The following is a 23,176-nucleotide window of genomic DNA, read 5'->3' as shown; positions in this document are numbered from 1 at the left end:
GGTACATTCTAAGCACACTAAGTCGGTCAAATCTAAAACAAAATTACAAAACAAAATTGTCGTGAAGCTACCAACCAACCCGTAGCCTAGTGGCAACGATGCATTGTCTAAACAGACGAGGATCTTGTGTGATACAACAGTCTTTTCCCTCAGAATCTCAATAATAATTTATTAGAAATAACTTCATAAACTATATCTTTAACATGGTAAAATATAAATATGTTGATTAAACTTGCGTATGTATTTATCTTATAGTCTATATTGTAGATATTCCTGACCTCAAAGAAGTGTGTAAGAAAAATCACTGAATTTCTTCCCTCACTATTGCAGCTGATATATGCTCTGGTGTCGCAGATGGTTCAAATATTACACATCCTTACAGTGCTTGTGAATTGTTTCTCACGTGCAAGTCCGGTGTACCTGTGCTAGGAAAATGTCAGCAAGGACAATGTTTTTATGACAATATTGGAATGTGCCGAGCAGGTGAGTGGTTTAAATTTTCCCTATTTTGTATTACCTGTTTGTCCACACAATAGCGCGTGAGGAAATAGTATATTAACAAATATAAGATCGCAAGAAAACAATGTATGTCGATACTTTTAAAAATATGTACACATTTTAATGATAACTATTCATTTGTTGTTCATATACTTGTACAATTTAATATACATTTTAGAAGGAAATTTGAAAGTGTAACTCTGAATTTTATTTGAGATACATATCTGATTTTATCATAAGTCATCAACGCAATATACAATAAAATTCAAAGTGTCAAAAGAAAGTAATGAATTCATTTTAGTACGTAATTTTGTAATGTCCTTGCAACACCGCGGTCAAATGAGAAGGCAAGCTAGTTAATAATTTATTTTAAGCAATCTTGGTTACTATATCCTCTAGCTGCCACCAAGACAAGGTTTTACTCTCAAGGGCATCTAATAAATATTTCAGAGATCAGATGTTTGCACAACAGCCATTTGACAAAGTATTAATGGTTTCAAAATAGAATTTGCATAAAATGTATGCGTGTCTATTTAAATGTTTCAAATAGCAATTAACTAGCATATATATATATATATATATATATATATATATATATATATATATATATATATATATAATTACAGTTCATCCTTAAAGAGACTTGAAACTGCGTTCTAGATTTGGGGCATTCGTATTCCTGCTTACACGTACCAACCCCAAACACCTCACGAATAAGGGCACATAGTCATGACTACAGGCATTCGTGAATAGAATATTCCCTAGCATGGCACCCCAGTCATTAACTTTCCTCTAAATACACATTCTGGATTCCTCTGGTAGAAAACAAGGCATAGATAAATTATTCTTGTAGGCTACATCATGCACAAACGCAAGCGATAAATCCAGTCGATCGATACTGATTGATTATGCGTAAAACATTAAAGTGAAATAAGTACAATTACAATTGGGTATACTATTATTATACTGGTTTGATAACTAATTAGATAGATAGATAGATAGATAGATACTCACACAGAGGTAATAACCATAAAAAGTAAATCAAGGAAAGTCCTCAAGCGCTTTAGAGCTCTACCGATACCTTTTTCAGGACTGACAACAGTTGAATATCATAGCAAGTACCGAAACGTGCACTAAACATGTATTTCCTTATTGCTTTGTTATTAAATTCAAAATCAAAGAAACTGATACGAATAAATCCTACAAAAGCAAGAAAATCAACCAAATTTGACCAATAGAATTCTTGCTGGAAATCATTATAAGAACGAAAATGGCTATATTTTGTATATATTGATATATTTAAACGTACCAAAAACCCTAATAAACCGATTTAATTTCGTCTCACGTATTATCATGCTTTTTACTTCTTGAAATTGTGTTTTGTGCCTCTTTATGTTAGTATGGAGAGGGTGAAGCATCAGCGTATACATTCGGCTAAAGAACTTTTCATATGATGAAGGTTAGAAATATGTTAGGAAACAGATGGTATATATAAGTAGATCCTTGTTACTAGTATTATATACTACCATCCTCAATGAATTTAACTACTTAAATCTGTAACATGTGCTGCAACTTACCCCTGTCACAAATTCAATAAAAATGATATTTTTATTTGTTCTTAATGACAGACATTTATTTTTTATTTAGTTAGTTATTTGTATGAAATATAAGAGTACCATTTTGGTAATTTCTTTTTGATGTCTACAACTGTTGCCCACATTGTCAAAGGGGTCTTTCCGTACGAGCATGCACTTTGGTTTCGGCTTCCAATGCAATCAACAATCATAATGGAAAAGAAGACGGATTGTGAAACGAAGGTTAGGGTCTGCTCTGCAATGCCGGCAACTGTGTTTTCCCATGTAAATATACATACCTCTCTGTTTGAAAAATCAGCTAATGTAAAAGCGGGCAAATGAGTTTTCAAATTACATGAGATGTGTACCTGTCAATGCTAGTGATCTTAGTGATTATTTTTGGATACAAGCAGGTTTATATTCTGTGCGTACATGCATTACGTCGAAATATGACCGCCACCTCGAAGGTTCGTTACCTGTGGAAGTCCTGTATCCAATATCACGTGTGCATTGATAAGTTGAACTACTAGAGCAAACCATAGAGCTGCTTGGTAATTAGTGGAATCTTCCAACGTTTAAAAAGAAAAGCTTACCTAGTTTTTCTGCCCTTGCCACTATTTTTTATTGAATGTTTCATGATTAAAAAAATTAATTAGATATAGTAAAACCTTAACGCAGTGATTTAAAAGTCGTGTTTATTATTATTATTATTATTATTATTATTATTATTATTTCTGTTTCAGCTAAGTGTCCATGTAAGTATATAATGTCATTATTTTTATGTTTAATTTTTTTTTTCTTGCATAATACGAAGAACAACCAATATGGCTGTTTATATTCTTCTCCAACATTTTTATTTCAAAGAAAAAGAAAGAAAACCTCAATTCATGATCGCATGCAAACATTTCCTATCAGGAAGCTTATTAGTCCTATGTGGATTAGGGCCTTGTATCATAAACGGTATATCTTAGCATTTTAGATTGTGTTTTGAAAAATTATACGTTTCTTTCTTCAGTTGATTTTGTTCAGTTAATTTTTTTCTTTCTGTTATTTGGCAATGATCAATCGAGGTTAATGGAACCGAATCATTATATCCTTGTATATATATATATATATATATATATATATATATATATATATATATATATATATATATATATATATATATATATGTATATATATATATATAAGTGTGTGTGTGTGTGTGTGTGTGTGTGTGAACATGAGGAGCTTGCTTTACCTGGTTTGGTTGATTTAGAGCAGATATTTGCTTTCTTCTATAAATGATTCAAGAAGAAACGCACTTTTTCAATTTTAGTCCTGTACTGCAGAGATACGGAAGTCAACATAGGAGACAGCGCGTCGATGAGCTGTGAAATAATTTTCTGCAACAACTCATTCTCTCTCTCAATAAAACATACTGAAGAGATTTTATTCAGCAATGTCAATATTTCGGGTAATATTTCTCTGAAGTCAGACAACAAAGACATACAAATTTCGGTTTCACATGGTGCAGCCTTGGTGACCCTTACATTGAACAAGACAAATTGCAACCACACCGGGGAGTACATAATTGACCTGGATAGAGGAAGCTTCATAGATCGCTCAACTTTAAGACTGAAGGGTAATATAAGTTTGACTTATACTTCTTTATTATATATAGCATGTTGCTACATATATATGGCAGAATAATTAATACTTTTACAGAACAATTTATAACAAATGTACGGCATACACATGCCGTGGTAAATCTTAGAACTTGCATAACGCAATTGTCATACGTAATGATACTTTAACCAAAGTTTACTTTAATCTGAAATATGTTCACCACTAATAACATTTCTGGCAGGAAAATCATCTCATTTCCTCTTAAACAATAAAAATATTTTTTCCTCTTTATGAAAACCCCATTTTCAATAAAGGATATATTTCCTTTACGTTAATCATTGTTAGCATAAATAAGCCTGCGACTGATCTTTTGTCGGAAGAAAAATATTCAATATATTTCAGTTCCTCCCAAGATACCTACACTCCAGTTGCCACAGTCGATCGTGGCTTACACAGAAACTACCATATCCTGTACTGGAGAACAGGGAGTGCCACAGCAGAATATGTACATCGAAGTAATGTTCAATGGCAGAAACTTTTCAAAGTATGATAAAACAACGTTAACAAGAAATAGCCAGAACTGCAGTAATATGGGCACTCTGGTGATGAATTTTCTTGTCGAGGACATGTGGGATGGTGCTCAAATTCGGTGCGTTATTGGCTACAACAGCTCATCAAGACTGGAATCAGATGTACATGAAATCAACATAACATATACTGGTATCGTCTTTTTTAACTTTCAACCTATTTAAATCCTAAGACGTTTTGTTCGTATAGTGTCAGACTGTAGTACGAAATGTACATGTTACTCTGCTTCAGAAAATATGTTTATCACAATAAAAACACAATATATATTTCTCTTCAATGTCCATACATTGGTTCTGTATTAGGTTCATCCTAAAATCTGAACGACTTTAACCGATGTAAGTCGTCACATTGCCAAGGTGTTGAGAGCGAAATAATGTAGCGTACGCATCCAGTAACAAAACAATCAGTCTTCTTTATACATCCGCCTCCATTCGTATCATCCAATGATCAGAATTGCCTTCACTCTGGCATGCTTTATTTGCAATCCATCTTCTAGAAGAAAGAAAATAAAAACAAATTCAATTAAATGATCTGCATTGATGCAGACTTCTCTATTTGCTCTGAATCAAGTCATTCAGAGACTGCTTGTTTCAGTATATATTTGAATAGGGATAATACCTTTTCTGGTAGCAACCTTCGCTGAAGGTTATGTGTTTGATGCTGGTGGGGTTGAAGCCGAATACAAATATTGATGTTTTCCACACTCAAAAATAGATTCTGAGACCCTTTAAAAGTATGCATGATCGTCATTCTTAGATAAAAGCAAATTACAAAGATTAATATATTTAGGTGCAATTTGAATTCATTTGGACGAGGTTTAAATCACGTACTTTGGCTTTATTTATGAACCACTTTAAGCAAAGTTGATTTAATAATTCTTCATACAAAACTATAATATATGCTTACGCGTACAACTTAATGTTGTTATCACTGAAGATGTATGTTACCAGGTCCACACATTTTCAATATTTTGAGTATAATTTATATTGAAGTCACTTTCAATAGGTGTTAGGTTTTCGTCCACTAAATTCACTGGGCTCATCAATGGTACGGTGCAGATGACTTGCATAGTCAATGGAGTTTTCAACGGCGACAACGTCATCATTTCGAGATCAAACTCAGCAATCTTGGGAGAGAAGACCTTGTCCAACATAACAGTTGGCAACTCAACCAGAAGTAATATTACAGGCATACAGATAAGTACAACTAATGTATCGGTAAACGATATGTTAGTTCACGTCAGTATCGACTCGCTCCAGTGTCATGATGGTGGAACGTACTACTGTAAAACCGGAAACAGGACAGCAACCACGACATTAGAAATATGGAGTAAGTAGACATTTCATAAGACATAGGGAGTGTGTAGATTATTAAGAACGATTATTATTGTATTCACTAATATCGATATTCTTGCATTGCATCGATATTCTTGCATTGAGAGAATAACGACTTTGATGTTGATGTTATCTGGTCGAACGCCATTTTTCAACACACTATAGGCTATACATGGCGACCAGTATAACCGGTGGAGGAAGAACTCGGGAAAACCATGGATAGAACCACCGACCAACGAGAAGTTACTGGCACATTGAGAAAATAAGCAATAATTATATAGATCATAACGGGCCAGCCTTTTGAAGTGCAGATAAAACTAAATTTGTTAAATGAAGAAATCTCTAAAACATATGGTACGATTTTTTTCTTCAACAATCTATACCATTAAATATTTGAGTAATATCCGAAATTTCATAATTTGGTATCTTTGTCAGATTAGAAGTATTAGAAGCATATCTGTCAGCTGCATGCTCTGTCACATTTTTGCGAGTTCCTGACTGAATAATGCATGTCAGAATACAGAGAAAGAGAAGGTTTAAATATTAGTGCGAAATTGCAAACAAATATCATTCATATTACCTTCAGTTTTCACGATGTTCAGAATTTCGAAATTTCTAACACAATTGATTATGTAACCATAATCAATTATATATAATGCTTGCATTATCGTATATATTTAATGGCAAAGACAGACATAAGTAATGCTACTATTTCTTATACTACTACTACTATTAATGCTACTACAAGTCTGAAGTTGGTATCATTTTTACGAGAAGAGTATATTTCAAGATTGCAGTCTTTGAATTTTCACATAGGAGTCTAAAAGGGTATTTATTACTTGATACAGGAAAGCCCGATAAACCTAAGTTAAAACTGCCAGTGGACGTAGTAAGTGATGGATATAATCAAGGCAACGACCCCTTCGTCTGTGAGGGAAACATGGGTTATCCCGGAGGAAATCTTAATGTTCTATTCAACAAGGACGGAAACTTTAAGGAGGCCCAACCTTTTTCTTCCAAGATGATCACGGGCAATGTAACTGAGTGTGGGAGAATGGATAGATTTGAGTTTTACCTCAATATATTTACATCCGACCTACATAATTCGACTGTGCGATGTGTTGCAACAAATAATAATACGTTGTCTAATGAATCGGCACCATTTGATGATAAAGTCCTTCTCCTCGTACCAGGTATATTCATTATAATCGCATTCGCACTGTTTTTGTATTAGATTTAGCATGCATTTAGACGTTTATGTCTTTGTACCAGTTTTTGTGTACAACTGAATATTGAGAAATCTCCTTCTGCCCTGAACGTACATTCTTCTTTCCTTAAGCTGTAGCATGCTATCATTATGTCTCTTAGTATGTTTCCCTGCTGCCTTTTGGTGCGGAGTCCTCTAACTTTATTTCCGGGCTATCAAAAACTTTCTTAAACGTATCATGGGGATGCATGGCATAAACTTATCAAAATAGTATTATATGTGCACAATTTATTCAACGCCAATAAAAACCGGTTACTTGCTTATTTATTCTTGCAGATGACCTTGTATAAAAATGATCGTTCTTTATGAAAGTTATGAAACGTGTTCATTTATGCTACTGTAAATGGATGCATTGTGATAAACTATGCTATTGTATGAAAATCACGAACTTCTTGTCTGGTATAATTTGTACTATTGTTTGTTATTGAAAATTGCATCCTATTTTTATGTTGTGCAGGCAATACGTGTTATGGTGCGAAGGAGGGTTTGATTCTACCGTACCCATATCCATTCTATGATTGCGGGAAGTACATATATTGCTCTTGGAATCGAACATTTGTGAAAGACGGTGGATGTACAAATGGAGAATGCTATTACACTGATATGAAACGATGTGAGCCGGAGCGAACAACTACTACAATTGTTCGTAAGTAGAAGCTGTAATTTCCAAAGACACTCATCGATAACATAATTATCACAAAATCAAAAGTATTTGACAATATCAGATCTGGTAAATCCATGGTTAATCATCAGCTGAGCGTATGAAAGCAACTGCATAGAAACGTTAAAATGTGATTCTAAAGTATATTTGGCTTACTTCCCACAAAAAAAAGATTGGCTGATAGCAGAAACTTTCGGGCATGTGATATTTTCCTTGCTTACAATAAAGGCATGTTGCATTGGTTATTTTTATGATTCCCTAAATTTTGATGCTCTTTTCCTATACGTACAAAAATAAATTACAAAATCTCTTATTGCAAATTTATTATTATCAAACTCTTATGTGCAATTCTGAATTATTATTATTCTTTTTCCTCAGCAACAACGACGACTCAGGCAACATGCCCATGTAAGTATAGCAGACGCTGAGATTAAACTTCCGCTGATACATCATTATGTCTACTAAGTCGTAGGTTGATATAACCCTAACTGCATGAAAAAGACTATAATATATTAAGATCAAATAATAGGTTTTGCTATTGATCAAACACACATAATATAAGAACAAATATATTGATAGTGTATGAAATAGCTAAATATGTAAAGAAAACCCAAAGTTGAACTGTTTCTCTGGCCTGATACATTGTCCTGACATTTGACGCACTTGTCAGTTATATGATACCAGATCTCGTATTTTGTTAACAGACGACCGGCACTACGTAATTTACATTTTCGACCTAAATTTTATATTGAATTGGTTAAGTTCTACTTGAAAAACAAACAATGCTCATTCCGGTGAAATTATAGAAAATCGTACCATTAATCTAAATATATGTCATTGTGGTCGCAGCTGGATATAATATTGTATTCACTTTGGTTTCTTTCAGTGTTTCATAATGCCCAAGTCATGTCCTTTTGGTGATGAAAGTTTAAACTTTGGTCGATTAATATACATTAAACATAAAGCTTCCAAATATAGGTCAAGCCCGTCTACGTCTAAATCTTCAATAAAATGGCAAACATTGTTTATCAGGTCTTATTTTGCTGGAAATGGTGAAGAAAAATAATCTCGCAATGATTCCCATTGCCGCATTGTAAAACAGATAATCAGTTAATCCATTCGTTAACTAACGCTATCGAGATTATTAACTAACCTTGCAACAAATCGCGAAGTTGAATTGTTTAAATATTGACAACTTTGGAGAAGAGAAAAATCAGTATAATTGGCTGTTTGTATTAAGAGTCCACTTTCTGTTTTCAAATCCTTATGACTCGATTCAACTATGACGGCCGAAATAATGGTATATGGAGAAATTCCGCCGAGTTTGGAACAATCTTCATTTTGGTCCAGCGAACACCGATAAATGTCTTTTCTTCCATTAGTACCACACATATCAACCATTTCTCTAATTCTCAGTTCAAGCATAACTCCATAACTGGTCATCTTGGCGTCAACAACTGAAAGTTTATTGCAATCTGCCCTTCATCAAGAACTACGTCAGACTGAGTGAATTTCATGTTTGCCTTAACATGGATGTCTCCACAACTAAGCCATTTTAACATTTTAAGTGGCTTCTTCCAGCGTTAGGTATGAAAAATAAATGTACAATTACAGTTGTAAATGATTGAATATTCTGTTGCAATACTGGACATCATGTCATATCACTATGTAAAGTGTTATGAATTTAATCAAGATTAAAATACATGGACTTTCTTCGGCTAACTTAAATTACAGAGATCCTATTCGGCGGGAACTTCCACATTTTTTGTGTTATAAAAACGTAACTAACATATTTTCAGTGGGTTCTCATTACAAAGAGATCTGCAAACAATGCTTAGACAATTGTCGTCCAGCTCTGTGTGCTATTTAAATGCTATGTTTTTCATTTTTGTGCGAAAAAGAAGCAAACTATTATTAAAAACTAAAATATAAAATTTTCATAGGCATCATCAAATGGCGTTTTTGATAAAACGTTTTCTTCCGTTATATGTAATAGTGGATGATGGTGATAATAATGGTCATTTAGTAGTAGTAGTATTAGTAGTAGTATTATAGTAGCAGCTGTAATAACCGCTCCGGTGGCCTAGTGGTTAGAGCGTCCGCCTCGGAAGCGGGAGGTCGTGGGTTCGATCCCCGGCCGAGTCATATCAAAGACTTACAAAAACGGTACTAACAGCTGCCTCACTTGGCGCTCAGCATTGGTCGGCCTGGTGTCAGGATAATGTGATTAGGCGGGACATCATACTACATGTCTGCGGCATGATGCCCCAGTGCTAGGCATCACCATAAACTGGCACACTGCAAAAATCGTAGCAATATGACTGAAAAATTGTTAAAGCTAGGTTAAAAATCCAAATCACACACACACACACACACACGCAGTTGTAATAGTAATCGTATTGTTATCGTTACTTTGTTGTTATTAATGTTCGGGTCCGTCTCTACATCCTGGTTGTTATAAATAATAATCTGTTGATATTTACGGAAAAGTGTTTTCCCACGTCTTGGCAGTTGGCAACAAATTTCTTTAAGATCAAAAAGCTTAAATTATTCTTCAACAGAGACGGATCACGACTGAAAAGAGGTATATTTGGTCACGGTTTCCGTTTTGGAGCAAATATTTTTATTATTTCTGGGAGAACTATCTGAGAATGTATGCAGAATCAGCAATCTAAATATTGGATTATATTGTCTCTAGAAGTTAACGTTGTTCTGTAGTTCTGAAGTTCCACAATCTGAATAGTAGAAAGACTCACAAAGGAGAACGTGTATTGTTGAATATGTTGAATATAATCTCAGCTAGAATTGCAAAACTAGCATGTCACCCTTTGCGTAATGAGAAAAATATAATTGCTAACAAATGTTGAGTTTCCTTCAATGATATTTACTTACATTATGAGACATAGGAACGAATCTTGTATCCCTTTCTCTCTTAACTTTAAACAACGCCACGACAAGTTGAGTAATTTCAATGAATGTTTCTTCATTATATTGCATGCAATGAGTCGCCTGCAGTGTTTCGCATTTGTCATCATTTGGCATGTCCGAATATCAAATAAGCTCTCCCATGTAAATACTGACTTATCTTTATAATACCATGCACAGTAAGGCGTTGCAAGACATTTGTGATAACGACAAATGTCTTTGGAAAATATTATTGATATTTGATTTCTCATTAAATACATCAATGGATTTCACATTTAGAGTTGAAATATATCAATAATTGTGGGTAACTGAGTGTCATGTATATTTAATTTATATTGTTGAAATTTGCCTGTAAATGTGTGAAGGAGTTAGTGCCCACCTGACTGATGTCATTTTTAAAATTATGTTTACCTGGATCTGAGTTCCGGACGTCGGACGTTCCATTGGAAAGTAAATAGCCTACGTGTTGTTTGTTAGATTGTTCGCTAAAAGCAAGTAAGCAGACCTGAACTTGTGTATGAATCTGATGGGAACATGACCTATAACCTAGTAGTCTTATTATGTGTTAGATTTTAATATAAGGTTCTGAAGAAAAGAACATTATCCATTCCCATAATAATATCAGTCTTTGTAGAATCCCTTTTAATTATGTTCTTATTTAATTTTGAGAGGACTTATTTATTTAACTTATTCATATAAGATACAGAGAGCTAATTCAGTTGTTGGACTAAAATACTATTTTGGTGATCCAAAGATATTTTAGATTATACCATTGTGATACATCTTGACAGTCAGGACATCAGCATTTTCGTGGCTGTCGGTACATCAGCACATTCAAGATTTGAATTCTTAATGGAACAGTCTATGCTTTTGGACCTGTGATAAAACATTCAGGAGCATCTGTATTTATTTCACAAGCATGTAAGCTCCACATAATCTTTTTTGTAACTATGAGAATGAAATTATTTGTTGTATTTTAATACACTTGCTGTTTGTGCTATTTCTCTTTCATAGTTTAAGACCGTATAGTCGTAACATTGAGGGAAAATAATGTGAAGCTTTGCTTGATTGTTTTTCATTACAGTTATACGTTGTTTGGGAGCAGAGGCCCTTATCAACAGTGCAGTCGCAATTAATTGCCAAATGATACTTTGCGGATCTGATTTTGACTTGAATATCGACTTAGACTCTACGGTACTGTTCAGAGAAATCATTCATGGTAATCGTAGTTCAACATTTCTCGCCAATGCTCGTCTTAACCTTGCTGTGGAAGGCAACGCTGGAAACTTGACAATTACATTTGAGAATGTATTATGTAACCAAACTGGAGGATACAACATCAGCATTTATCAAGGAAATGCATCAAGTGTGGCAACATTAAAGGTTAGAGGTAAGTTTATTAGAGGTTAATTATAAATGTACGGATGATAACCTTACTTTGCTCATTCTATAGCTTCGCAAAGTAAATCAACTGACTGTATAATATTAACATATTTGGTACATGTTGATTCCTATTTTAAAGAAAATGAAAAGAATACCTAAAGCGAGAAGCAAGTAATCTTTCCTATAACATTTTTTATTTTAGCATATAACATATTTATATCTGAGTAGAAATATTAAATCATAACTATGATTTTCTACATATTTCATTTTGCTCATTTTACTACTTGCAATCCGGCTGGTAGATAGGTAAATAAACTTCAACTCACTCCACTTACGTCACTTCTCACTGCAATATTGAGTTAGGTGTAAAAGTAATATAGATTGAAACGCATAGGTACCTACAACTACTTTCATTCAATTGATTAGGATCTAACAATGTTAAAAGTTCAACATAATAAAATATGAATATATTGCTTTATACATAATTCGTGACAAGAGATCTGCTTATCATGATGATGCAATGCAATCTCCAGAGAGACAAATTGATAAATTCAGAGATACATAAATAATTCAGTGATACGTTCGGTTTATGTAAGTAATCCTTCTGTGTGGCTCATTTCATGCCGTCATCTTTCAGTGAATCCCGAGAAACCAAACATCACAGCACCACTCAATATTTACAAAGGTCAGGAGGCAGTTTTTACCTGTATCGGTCAACTGGGAATTCCTAATGCTTCGATGTCTTGGCAATTAATGTTAACGGGTGGCGAATTTGAAAAATACAGTGTACAAGGTTCTCCCATTATATTAATAAGCGACTGCAGTGTCATCGGGAATTGGACAGTTCAACTATACCCTGAAGATAATTGGAATGGTGGTAGTATTCGATGTCTCATAACAACGCAAGGAATCAGTTCAACTGAAATATATTCGGATACAATAGCAATTGCTTTAAAAGAACCAGGTTAGTAAAAGATAAACTAAGGTTGTCGGAGCGGTACGACCAAAATGTACATTTAATTCGTTTTTGTTCATACATTTGAAACTTTTTTACATTGTACAATTAATACTGAAAATTATTGTAGACACATGCACAAAAATGCTTCGGTACATAGTAGTGAACAAAGTAACGATAAGGAAAGATTAAAATACCAAGACCTCGAATGTAGGTTATTTCTTTAAGATTAATTTTATAACAGTTAAAATTAAATCTCTCATATATTCGTTAAATGAAGGGATCAATAGGATTTTATTCATCTTCCTTGAACAAAGTTTTCTACAAAACCAATTTACCCTTCTTTAGGGTAATAACAAATATGGACAAACCAAAAAATCAAAATATGTGTCCAATTTATGCTCTCCTATCAAGCGAAAACTATAACAACATACACACACAATTTCAAATGTGGTTTCTTGATTTGTCTCAATATGTATGACATAACATGCAATGATTGTATACAGTTTGCAGACTGAAAACGCTTGCTGGAGAAAATATTTTTCGTGTTTGCCCTTTTATTTGTTTTTATTTATTTTTTAATCATTTGGTCAATACATGGATAATATACCGAGAAACTCTAAATGGAGTTTCATGAAACTCGATAACGCCTGAATTCAATTAGATATTGAGCCATGAAATTGCATTTGACGAGCAAGCTAAATTTGACCTGATAATAGAAGGTTTTTGCTATGAATTATTGTTTGAAAAATCTAAAATGTTTCTTACCAAAGTTAAACATTTTTAGAATTTAATATCCATGTGTCTAACGTGTTCAATGAGAAAAATATGTTCAGCTTTTCAACACCGAATATACATTCAGATACTTACGATATTCACCATAAGATAAAAATACACTATTATGTTTGTTACATTTCTTCCATTATGTTACCCTCAACAGATATGTACTTTGCCCCACCGATATCGTCTGGTTACATTGGATCACCGCACAGATTAACGTGCCTGGCCAGAAATATGACAAATATTAGGAGTGTCAAAATTGAACGTCACACTGCCTTTGCTATTCGAGAAGAAGTTGCTTCCATAGCGCTCAATGGATCCACGACAAGCAATTTCAACGGCATACGAATAAACAGCACTAGTAGTATCAGTGCAACATCTGCTACCATTTATGTGGATTTTGATAATCTTACCTGTAAGGATGAAGGCGATTACTACTGCAACACATCACGTGGTCATATCAGTGTTGTGCGTAAGTATTGATGTGAATGATTATATGCGCTTACAGAGATATGGGGTTTCAGGTGGAATGGACAGCCAATAAAGTAATACCTTTTCGTTTGAGAGAAATAAGAGAATGCAAAAATATCTTACAGATCAGTGGTCCATAATGAGTATATTTTGCCGCCATTTGCCTTCTTATATATTGCCATTATCAACCATCTTCACAGACACATGCAATTGGTTGCTATAGCTGGGTCAGTTGAGTTTTATTTCCTCATCCAGTATTTACTAAGAAAACATTTTGTATGAAATGTCCTTCGGACTTGATAATCCATAAAGAAAGTTCCTTATATTCAGAAGAAAGCAACATACAAGCCTTAAAATTTATACAAGATTTTTTGAATTCAGACTCTCAACATTTCTATGATATGATACAATAAATAGTTATGATAGTTCGAAAATATCGCTAGTATGAAATTACCTGTCATTTATCTTATATGAATATATTATAGAATATGCTCGATAACATATGATGATATATTTTTTTATATATTTTCTGTCAAATTGGATGTCTAACCATCACCTTTGAGAATATTTATTGACAGTGGAGTCGTGTATGGGTTCACTCATACCATTCAATCTTCCGAAAGCGAGCCTCAAAGGTGTTACTGAATTATTTTAATTGCCAGCGCAAGCCAATATTGCTCAAAGAAATTCTCCACCTGATCAAACTGCAGAAAACGTGGTTACGCTTGAATGAGTCTGATACCTCGACACCGTTTCGAACTTCAGAGTTTCCTCATCTCGTCGTTTGTTAACGCATACTTTCAATTACTAAAACTAAAGTGAGACAAACTGTATTTATCCGCGGACGATAGGCGATGCTACGACGTTTGCTGCGGACTGTCACACAAGATTTTTCCTACAATCATAAAACAAATATGAACAACCAAGTAGTCTGCGGTGATATTTATGCTGCACAAGAAAGCAACCATTCACGCATTTGATTATGCAAAATGCAGAAATCCCTGATGTCATTCACCTCATGCAGTCCAGATTCTGAAGGTTATGATCAACAACGCAAATATGACGATCTTCTCCAGCGCCAAGGACACACACGGGTTAAGAAACATCTATGCGGCATAGTCATCTAGCGACATGGATCACAACCGATTATGATCTTCTTCACACACGCAGGATCGACTCGCACGGATTATTCACGATATCCCTCTCTGATCCATGAACGCGATGAGGATCGTCTCAACCAGATATTTCACTGATTGTGCGATTTCACAGGTAAATAGCTAGTCACCATGGTGCGTCAGTCCTACATACCGATTAGCCCACGAGAAACTTGGATACACACAACTATTCACGCACACAAAAGTCTAGCATCAACTACATTCACACTAATCCACACGCGATGATCGTACCACGGGATTTGAACCTACATTTGAGTAATCAGAATAACCAAACAGGAGCTACCAGCACAAATCCACGTGGCCCCAGTAGCCGCAAAAAAATGCTGAACGAGAGGTTCAGGACGCCGGTTATGCCATTAAGTCTGCGCAAGTTTAAAGTGAGGAGCTCAAAGAATAACTCGCAGACGCAGCAGAAAATGAATTTGAATTGATGATAAATACGGCAGTGAGAAATTATAACAAAACAGATTGCAGTAAAAGCACACCAATGACTTGTTGCCTAAGAAACCACAGATCATATGTATCGCCGTGTGGGTCCTAGAAATGCTGCTGATTATGCTATTGCCACTTTCACCAACGCCAACACGGATTTCACGTTGATCATAATTTTACCCCTAAGGTCAAGGTTCAAGCGTGATTCAACGGAAAAGGTACAGCAGTGTGTGAGAAGTTATTTTGGGACATAAACTCGCTACTGCATTGACACGTCTTGGCAACGACGCTTAATCAATTTGGTACGCTGGTGCACAATTTCAGACCGACCACGGGAATGCATGGACGAGTTGAACTGACTAATCTGTTGTTGTGGATACCCACGTTCACATTGTCACTCGCGTGAGAACAACGATTAATGTCATTGATGGGGAGAATATATCCGCGTTCACTTCGCGGTCGCCGTCAGTATTCACCAAAGTCTTCGTTCGAGGCCTTGTAACAAAGGATCCAACTTGCAACCCGAATTCAGCAATGAATTTCGGTTACGTGCCACAGCCAAGATTAGCCATTGACCTGCCAATGTCATTTGACTTTCAAGCCATTGGACCGGCCCTACGAGGTTTACAACTTAACGTCGAGGATTTCTCAATAGCCAAACGAACCATCATCAGTACTATAGCCCAACGTCATAACGTTGATATAATCTGTCTGCAGAAGACTCAGATAGCAGACCAGGTAGCAGAAGGATACACCATTGGAGACTTATCATCATCTAATCAACGCTACACTTCAAATTCAGTCGTGCAATATATGCACGTGATGACATTACTTATGCCTCTACAGTTTCCTCCACCTGACTTTGCGACGAGATCAAGGATGGAACATACAGGATCGCTCATTTCTACAAACCACCCAGCTCCCACTGAACAACAATATGCTTCTAAATCTCGAACACCCAGTCGTCTATATCGGCCACTCATATAGTCATCGCCCTGAATGGGACTACTCGCAACCCGATGAAGATCGAAAATACTTGGTAAAGTGGGCAATTAACAATAACCTCCTCGTGGCCGTCGTCCAGTCTATACACCCTGTTTGGATGAAGAGTGTAAGGCTCTTCACAAGGAATATGAAGCATCTGGAGACCCAGACATAGCAGATCACCTTCCTGAATCCATGGACACTGTCAGACACACTCGATGGTAGCAAATTACTGGGTGATTCAAATTCACGCACTCCAGCAAGAAATTCTTGTGCTTGATTCTCCGACTTGGCACCGCACAGCAACCACCAGTTCAAAACCACCCTGGTGTCAATTCGGATGATGTTGCTAGCCATTTTATGCAAATGGCAAAAGCATCCTGGACAAACATACCGTCGTCAAGTACTAGCTGAATGGTGACAATAAGGTCATCGTAAGTCGGATGAACTAGATCAACAAAAGACAGAGGCATTTATTTGAAAAGGTGCTCTGCAACATCAAATCAGGCAAAGAAGAAGGATATCACAATATCCTGCCTGAGTTCTCAAAGCATCTTGGCCAACAGGCAGATGTATGGCTCCGTTCTTTAAACACCCGGAGGTGTTAGGGAAAAGTGCATGCCGACATTGTGGAGTCAGGCAAAGATTATTACAATCCCGAAGCCTGGCAAAAAATTCCCCATAAGGCGGCGAGCTATCGGAAAATATCGCTCCAGTCTGTTTTAAGGTACTGGAGCGCCTGATTCTCTAAAAATAGGTCTGTCCGGACATTGATAATATCAAAACTGTTGAGCAGGCGGCCTTCAGACATTGTCTCAGCAGTTACGATCGAATTTGTTGAAAACGATATTCAGAGGAACATTAAAACTGGAGTTTTTTCTTTATGTAACAGCGCCATATGACACGGTCTGGCATGCATGGTTGTTGTTGACAATTTCAGAGTATTGCCTCGCTGGATAGTTAAGACGTCGGATTAATGGACTACCACAGGGTTTGTTCTTTTGTCAAGTCTGTTCAATGATTATATCAATGCCTAAAGCCGAGCACAACAAAGACAGTCTCCAGCTTCTTTCACCTTAACAATGCAAATACGAACCGTGAGTATTGCATTCTCCACCTCCGTGGACAGCCTATTAAACACATCCAACACCAACAACCTTGGTGTGACTTTTAACAGATCAATCGAAATAACATACTCAAAAAAGGTTGGCTCAACCTGGTGCGCTAAAGCTCAGACACTCAAGACATCATCACTGGCCTTCTATTATTCGATAGCAGAGGATCGCGCTCCTGTTGTGGCTCGAACGTTCCTTACCAAAATGAATTGACGTCCAGCTCAATGCACATAATCTCTCGAACACTACGACCTATACCTTTACCATGGCTGCCGGTTATTGAGCAACATTCCTCCTCCACATCTCACATGTTGTAAAACACTTCCTCGTAGCTAAGGCATATGTCTGCCTTCCTGTCTTCAAATCATCGACAACATCTGTACATCATGCTGAAGCCTTTACGTACAGGACAGCGGCATTGTTCAGTCAACCTTGTACGATGAAGCCAGGCCACTGACTCGTCTTGTAGCTGTGGAGCCCTACGGACAAGTTAACAGATTGTGAACAGCTGCCCACTTTGCTAATGATGGTGTGGTTAATTGGCTGGGAATGCACTGCACAAGATAAATAAATAAAAGTGTAACTGGTGTTAGAGAGTTGACAGTCTACCCAGTCGTGGCTGTCAACGATAACCGACCAGTTCTGGGCACTCCGGCTGATCTCTTAACTAGGTAGATCAGTGCCCAACAAAGAGATGTAACACCTCGACATGTATGCATAGCATTTCACGACACACGACGGATGTATAGTCAGATACAAAGACCGACTGCTTTGGGGCACATTAACGTATCCGAGGTGTCATTGCGACTGAACAGGCTTCAAAAATCTTCCAAAGAAGTCGTCGATGATTTCGATCGGAAGCATCCTTACGAGCATACCATAGACTAATGTCGTTCATGGTGGATAAGTCAAAATATCTTCACATGACTGTGGATTTCTGAAAGAAATTTTAGGAAAAATTACCAGATTTATTACTTTTTCCTCGAGCGTATGGGTTTAATTAGGCAGTCCATCGAAATTTCATAGGCACACTGCCGATTGCTGTTGTCGATGTCATCGTGATATTATCAGGCAATATTGCTCGATGGGTCAGTGAAGCATTGGCACGTTCGATATTAACATTCAAGTGGCGCGCTAAGGCACACACTACCTGTCTGTTAAAATCGCTTTGGCATGTAGATAAAAAGACATTTCATACAAAACATGTCGGTCACGGTCTCGCAAAAGCAACTTGCAAAATCGAGATCCACTACGGATGCGTACAAATGCATGCCGTTCAAACTGTCACACACGCACAAACTGCCACTAACAGTCACGCAGGTGAACAAGATCATTGCGGCAGACAAGCAGTCGTGAGTCAGCACTGAATTTATCTGCGGCTGAATTGGCCGAGATGGACAAGCACATTGGTACCCGACATAATCCACGGTGTCGCGAACACGTTATATCACCTCATGAATGAGGTCCCGTAAGTAGTTCAAATTAACGCGTCGAGGTTCAGAATACATTTTCGATATAATCATTTACATCACATCTTTTGTTTTATATATAACTCACCCGTGATTCTGTTCACTATTTCGATCATGAGTTGTTTTTTGTGCTCTTTTTGATATTTTCTCTAAAGATTTTAACTTAATCGTATATAAGTACGCGATATTAGTTCATGTTTTATTGTTCTTATTCTTTGAATTACTTAAATATAACCGCACCAGCACGCACGAGACTTAAACGATGACAATGATAGATTTTGTCTATAACTGTTCTGTGCGTGCGAGCCTAAATATTCCCGTAAACCGCAGTTGGGACTGCGAAAATGATTATGTTTGAAAGTGTTAGCCAGGGGAGAAAAGGACTACAGAAAACCACGAGCGGCAACAATCCTGCTCACGCGTTCAAAATAGTCCCACTAACAAGCCCTGTTGGCCTACTTTTGCCTGATAAGACGCTGCAGAGATTAGAAATGGGTCAGAATGAATCATAGTTTCTGGATAGCTTGATAAAGGTACAACAAAACTTCATTAATGCTTGTGTTCATTTTTGAAATGCTGAAAAATGTCTCCTTGAACTGTTTAATAGGTCTTTGGTCTCCGAACTTAAACTCTTGAAAATGTATACAGTGTCTTTTCATTTCGAAATATTCCTAGTGCAAATCTTAGTCTTTATCAAAGCACTACGTTACAAAGTGTTCATCATTATTTTCTTCCTGTCTTCAGGTAGTCCAGATGTCCCAAGTATTACACTTCCATCCGAGTTTATTGCTGGTCAACAACATCTGTATATAACTTGCTTCGGAGAAGTTGGTTATCCAGCTGGCTATATTGTTGCAGAGACAAATTTAACAGGAACGTTTGCAGAGTATAACTTTACTGATGTAATAACTGACCTAAAAGTGAACTCTGATAATTGCAGTGCAGTCTACACTCTTAAATTTAGAAACAACATCATAACAAATGAATGGAATAACACACGGGTGAGATGCTTAGCTAAGAGTAATGACTCTGCTCCAGTGTCGTCATCTTCACTGACGTCAGAAGAGAAAGTGATATTATTGATTAGAGGTAATAAATATCTCCATTTGACTAAGATTTGTAGCTCCATTCTTATAATTTGTTTTCCGAATATAAATGAATCTAAAACTGTTCATCCAGTAACATGCACTGAAATGCTCTAGCTGCATCAAAATTTGCTTCAGTTATGTTGTATATCAAGTCCTACCACACAGATTTATTTTATCATTTCGGAATTTAATTCAACAAAAATGCAGATTGAAATCCTACCTTCCTGATACAAGTGTTTTGTTCTTGCATGCACATATTAAAATATTTATGAGTTTGAGTAGACTTTTATTACTTAGATATCCTAATAACTTTAACCTAGTCTTTTACGAACTTTTGACAATCAAGGTATTATCGGAAATAGACCACGGAGACTGCCTTTGGGGTTTATAAATTCCTGATTGGCAGACAAATCCCATGAACAAATGTAAGCTTCTTTATCACTTAAATATCAACGATCCCGAATGCTTTTAATGAACTAGCCCTCGAATTAATCTAATAACCGTTATGCACATTCCTGTTTCGTGCAATTCTATTCAGATTTAACATTAATGACTAACTGAGAAATAGTTTATGCGTTATGATTCTAATTAATGGATCGAACTTGAACATTAAGCTATCTGGTCACTCCATCCTGTAATGTAAATTATATTCTAAAAATTTGATCAGTCTACTAATTCCCGTTTATAAAACACTTTCATGCTGAAACTGATGATATACATTTGCTCTCTTTTCAAGCTGATTTCTGCACTGGAAAAGTTCCAGACGGAAAATACAGTCATCCTTATGTCTGCAGTTACTTTGTTACATGCGCTGGTGCGGGAACAGTCCTGAGGCCACAAGTCGTTAACTGCGGATCACTGTGTTTTAACTCAGTTTCTGAGAATTGTGATTGGTGTTACAATGTGAATTGCACACAAATCGTGAAATTCTAATACCTTTCTCTGATATTGGGTTGATAGCATATGTGTTTTTATTGACGCAAAATTTATTTGTTTTTTTAAGAAATATATGTATATCAGTTTAAAGAGGAGCTAGTTTTCTCATTAACCAGGAAAATATTAAATATTGTTATATAGTGTGCAACGATCTGGTTCTTTTTATTTTGAGGTTAAAGGTTTATGCATTGTGAAGCAGTCTGATTGTGTCTGCTTTCAGCTAAAAGCCTGTGTATCGTTCAGCAAGTCAGTGCTTGCTTGGGTCTAGAGCGCAATGCAACGTGCAACATTATCATTGTACTTATTTCCCTTCTTTGCACTGGATAAAAGTTATTGCATTGTGTTATATAATTCAGTTTGTTACTTTTTTCTTATGACTGTATATAAATATATAGAATTGTCCTGATTGCCAGTATGTTTATTCTTCCCTTTGATACACAAGTGAATATTACACTTGGGAAAATATACAATACACTTTTTAATAGAAATATGATTTTACCTTGTATTAACATGTTGCCAGTTTATTTGAACATATGTATTTTAATATTGATTTGATACTAAAATTATTAACTGAATGAAATATATGGTGAAATAATAACCACCGATTTTAAAAACACAATAAATGATTTTAGACTCAGCTGTCGACATTACGTGATATTATCAAAGAAAAGATCAAACACATGCACACATACAAATTCAGACAAACTAATATTTACCATACAAGCTGTATCCTCCTTGGCTTATGGGCGAAGTCTAACACTCACTGCCTTACAGTTGCAGGCAATACACGTAATATGTACGTACATTTAGAATTGCAAGAGCGGTAAGTGTATTTTTACCAAATCGTCAGTTCCGCATGGAATTGTTAAACTATGTGCTAATTCACGAGAGAGACTCCTCAAAAATAATATACTATATATGTTGACATTTTGAATTAAATATGCTACTTTCTTTTTTTATTTGTCTATCATGAAGCTTAAAAATAAATTTACATTGTACACATTTGTCGCATCACTACTCCCAGGAATTAGTAGAACACTTTCAGCAAGATCTATTTCAAAATGATCTGTAGAGTGGGAATTTCATTTTTCTTTTTCTTCTTCGTTCTTTTTCAATGATCATGTGTCAGGGTTTACATAACAGACCATTTTATTTTTTTCAGTTTTCCTTCATTTTGGTGCTTTTACGGCACTTCAACAATGGCATGTTTATAATCCATGTGCGATTGACGTGAATTGTCTTGCACAGGGACAAGTCAATGTGGCTTTTATATGCTGTTCTGGAAAGGATTTTTATCCCTGACATTTGGTTGCAAATCTCACATGCAAACAGCAATAGTAACAACTAAACTTTAATAATATATTGTGAAATACATAATGTGACTTCAAAAAGAAAATTTTGAAACAGCTGAAACGAGAATCACACTTATGCTTAGTAAATATTTCGTATCAATGATATAATATTTAAGCAAAATAAATATTTGAATATTCAAACACAAGGTGCTCAGTCAAAAAGGATCAACGTCACTTAAAATTGTGATTGCCAAAGTAAGAATATTTTACTACATCAACGTTGGAATTATTTACATTGTCTCTATGAATATATAACATTTTTCGAATATTTCCAATACCACCCAAATTCTCATGAACAAATTTCAGATGCATATGACACTACTGTTAATAACCTGTGATCAAACAGGAAGAGCAATAATTTGACATGTACAGATATGTTGATGTAAAACGCTTGGACAGCTCCTTGGTTTTTTTCTTTTAATGTCTAAAATAAGGTACGCTTTGGACCAAATGAATGTGGTGGGTACGTTAGTCAGTAGATATTAATGAAAGCAAATATTAAGTAATATCCTTACCCAAATGTTTATCTATGTTTCTGTTCAATACTAATTTGCTTTATTTACATATGTATAGCTTGTATT

The 23,176-nt window shown here is 35.7% G+C and overlaps 2 protein-coding genes across 2 annotated transcripts in view; both read left to right on the top strand.

Annotated features, from left to right (window-relative positions):
- Positions 1-1,003, top strand: part of LOC149798505 (uncharacterized) — a 66,472-nt gene extending 65,469 nt beyond the window's left edge. The window contains exons 9-10 of the mRNA XM_089957102.1: positions 331-490; positions 898-1,003. Coding sequence (XP_089813228.1) covers positions 331-490; positions 898-1,003 — 266 coding nt within the window. The remainder of the gene's footprint in view (positions 1-330; positions 491-897) is intronic.
- Positions 1,004-3,396: 2,393 nt separating this feature from the next.
- On the top strand, positions 3,397-21,644 carry LOC149798504 (uncharacterized). Its single transcript, XM_089957315.1, has 11 exons — positions 3,397-3,696; positions 4,083-4,400; positions 5,274-5,597; positions 6,451-6,795; positions 7,327-7,515; positions 7,909-7,938; positions 11,540-11,845; positions 12,476-12,802; positions 13,734-14,045; positions 19,964-20,308; positions 21,044-21,644. Exons 1-11 carry the CDS (start codon positions 3,438-3,440, stop codon positions 21,238-21,240), a joined length of 2,952 nt encoding a protein of 983 aa, XP_089813441.1. The 5' UTR covers positions 3,397-3,437; the 3' UTR covers positions 21,241-21,644.
- The last annotated feature ends 1,532 nt before the right edge of the window (positions 21,645-23,176 follow it).

This window comes from Sinohyriopsis cumingii, chromosome 5 (assembly GCF_028554795.1).
Source record: "Sinohyriopsis cumingii isolate HCF-2022 chromosome 5, ASM2855479v2, whole genome shotgun sequence".
Taxonomy (NCBI): Eukaryota; Metazoa; Mollusca; class Bivalvia; order Unionida; family Unionidae; genus Sinohyriopsis; species Sinohyriopsis cumingii.
Note: the sequence above shows the minus strand (reverse complement) of the source record. Positions and strands in the feature narration are given on the sequence as shown.

Coding starts and splice junctions, on each gene's coding strand:
- LOC149798504 (XM_089957315.1), top strand. CDS start 3,438: ATGAGCTGTGAAATAATTTTCTGCAACAACTCATTCTCTCTCTCAATA. Junction 3,697..4,082: donor CTCAACTTTAAGACTGAAGG/GTAATATAAGTT, acceptor AATATATTTCAG/TTCCTCCCAAGATACCTACA. Junction 12,803..13,733: donor AATTGCTTTAAAAGAACCAG/GTTAGTAAAAGA, acceptor TACCCTCAACAG/ATATGTACTTTGCCCCACCG.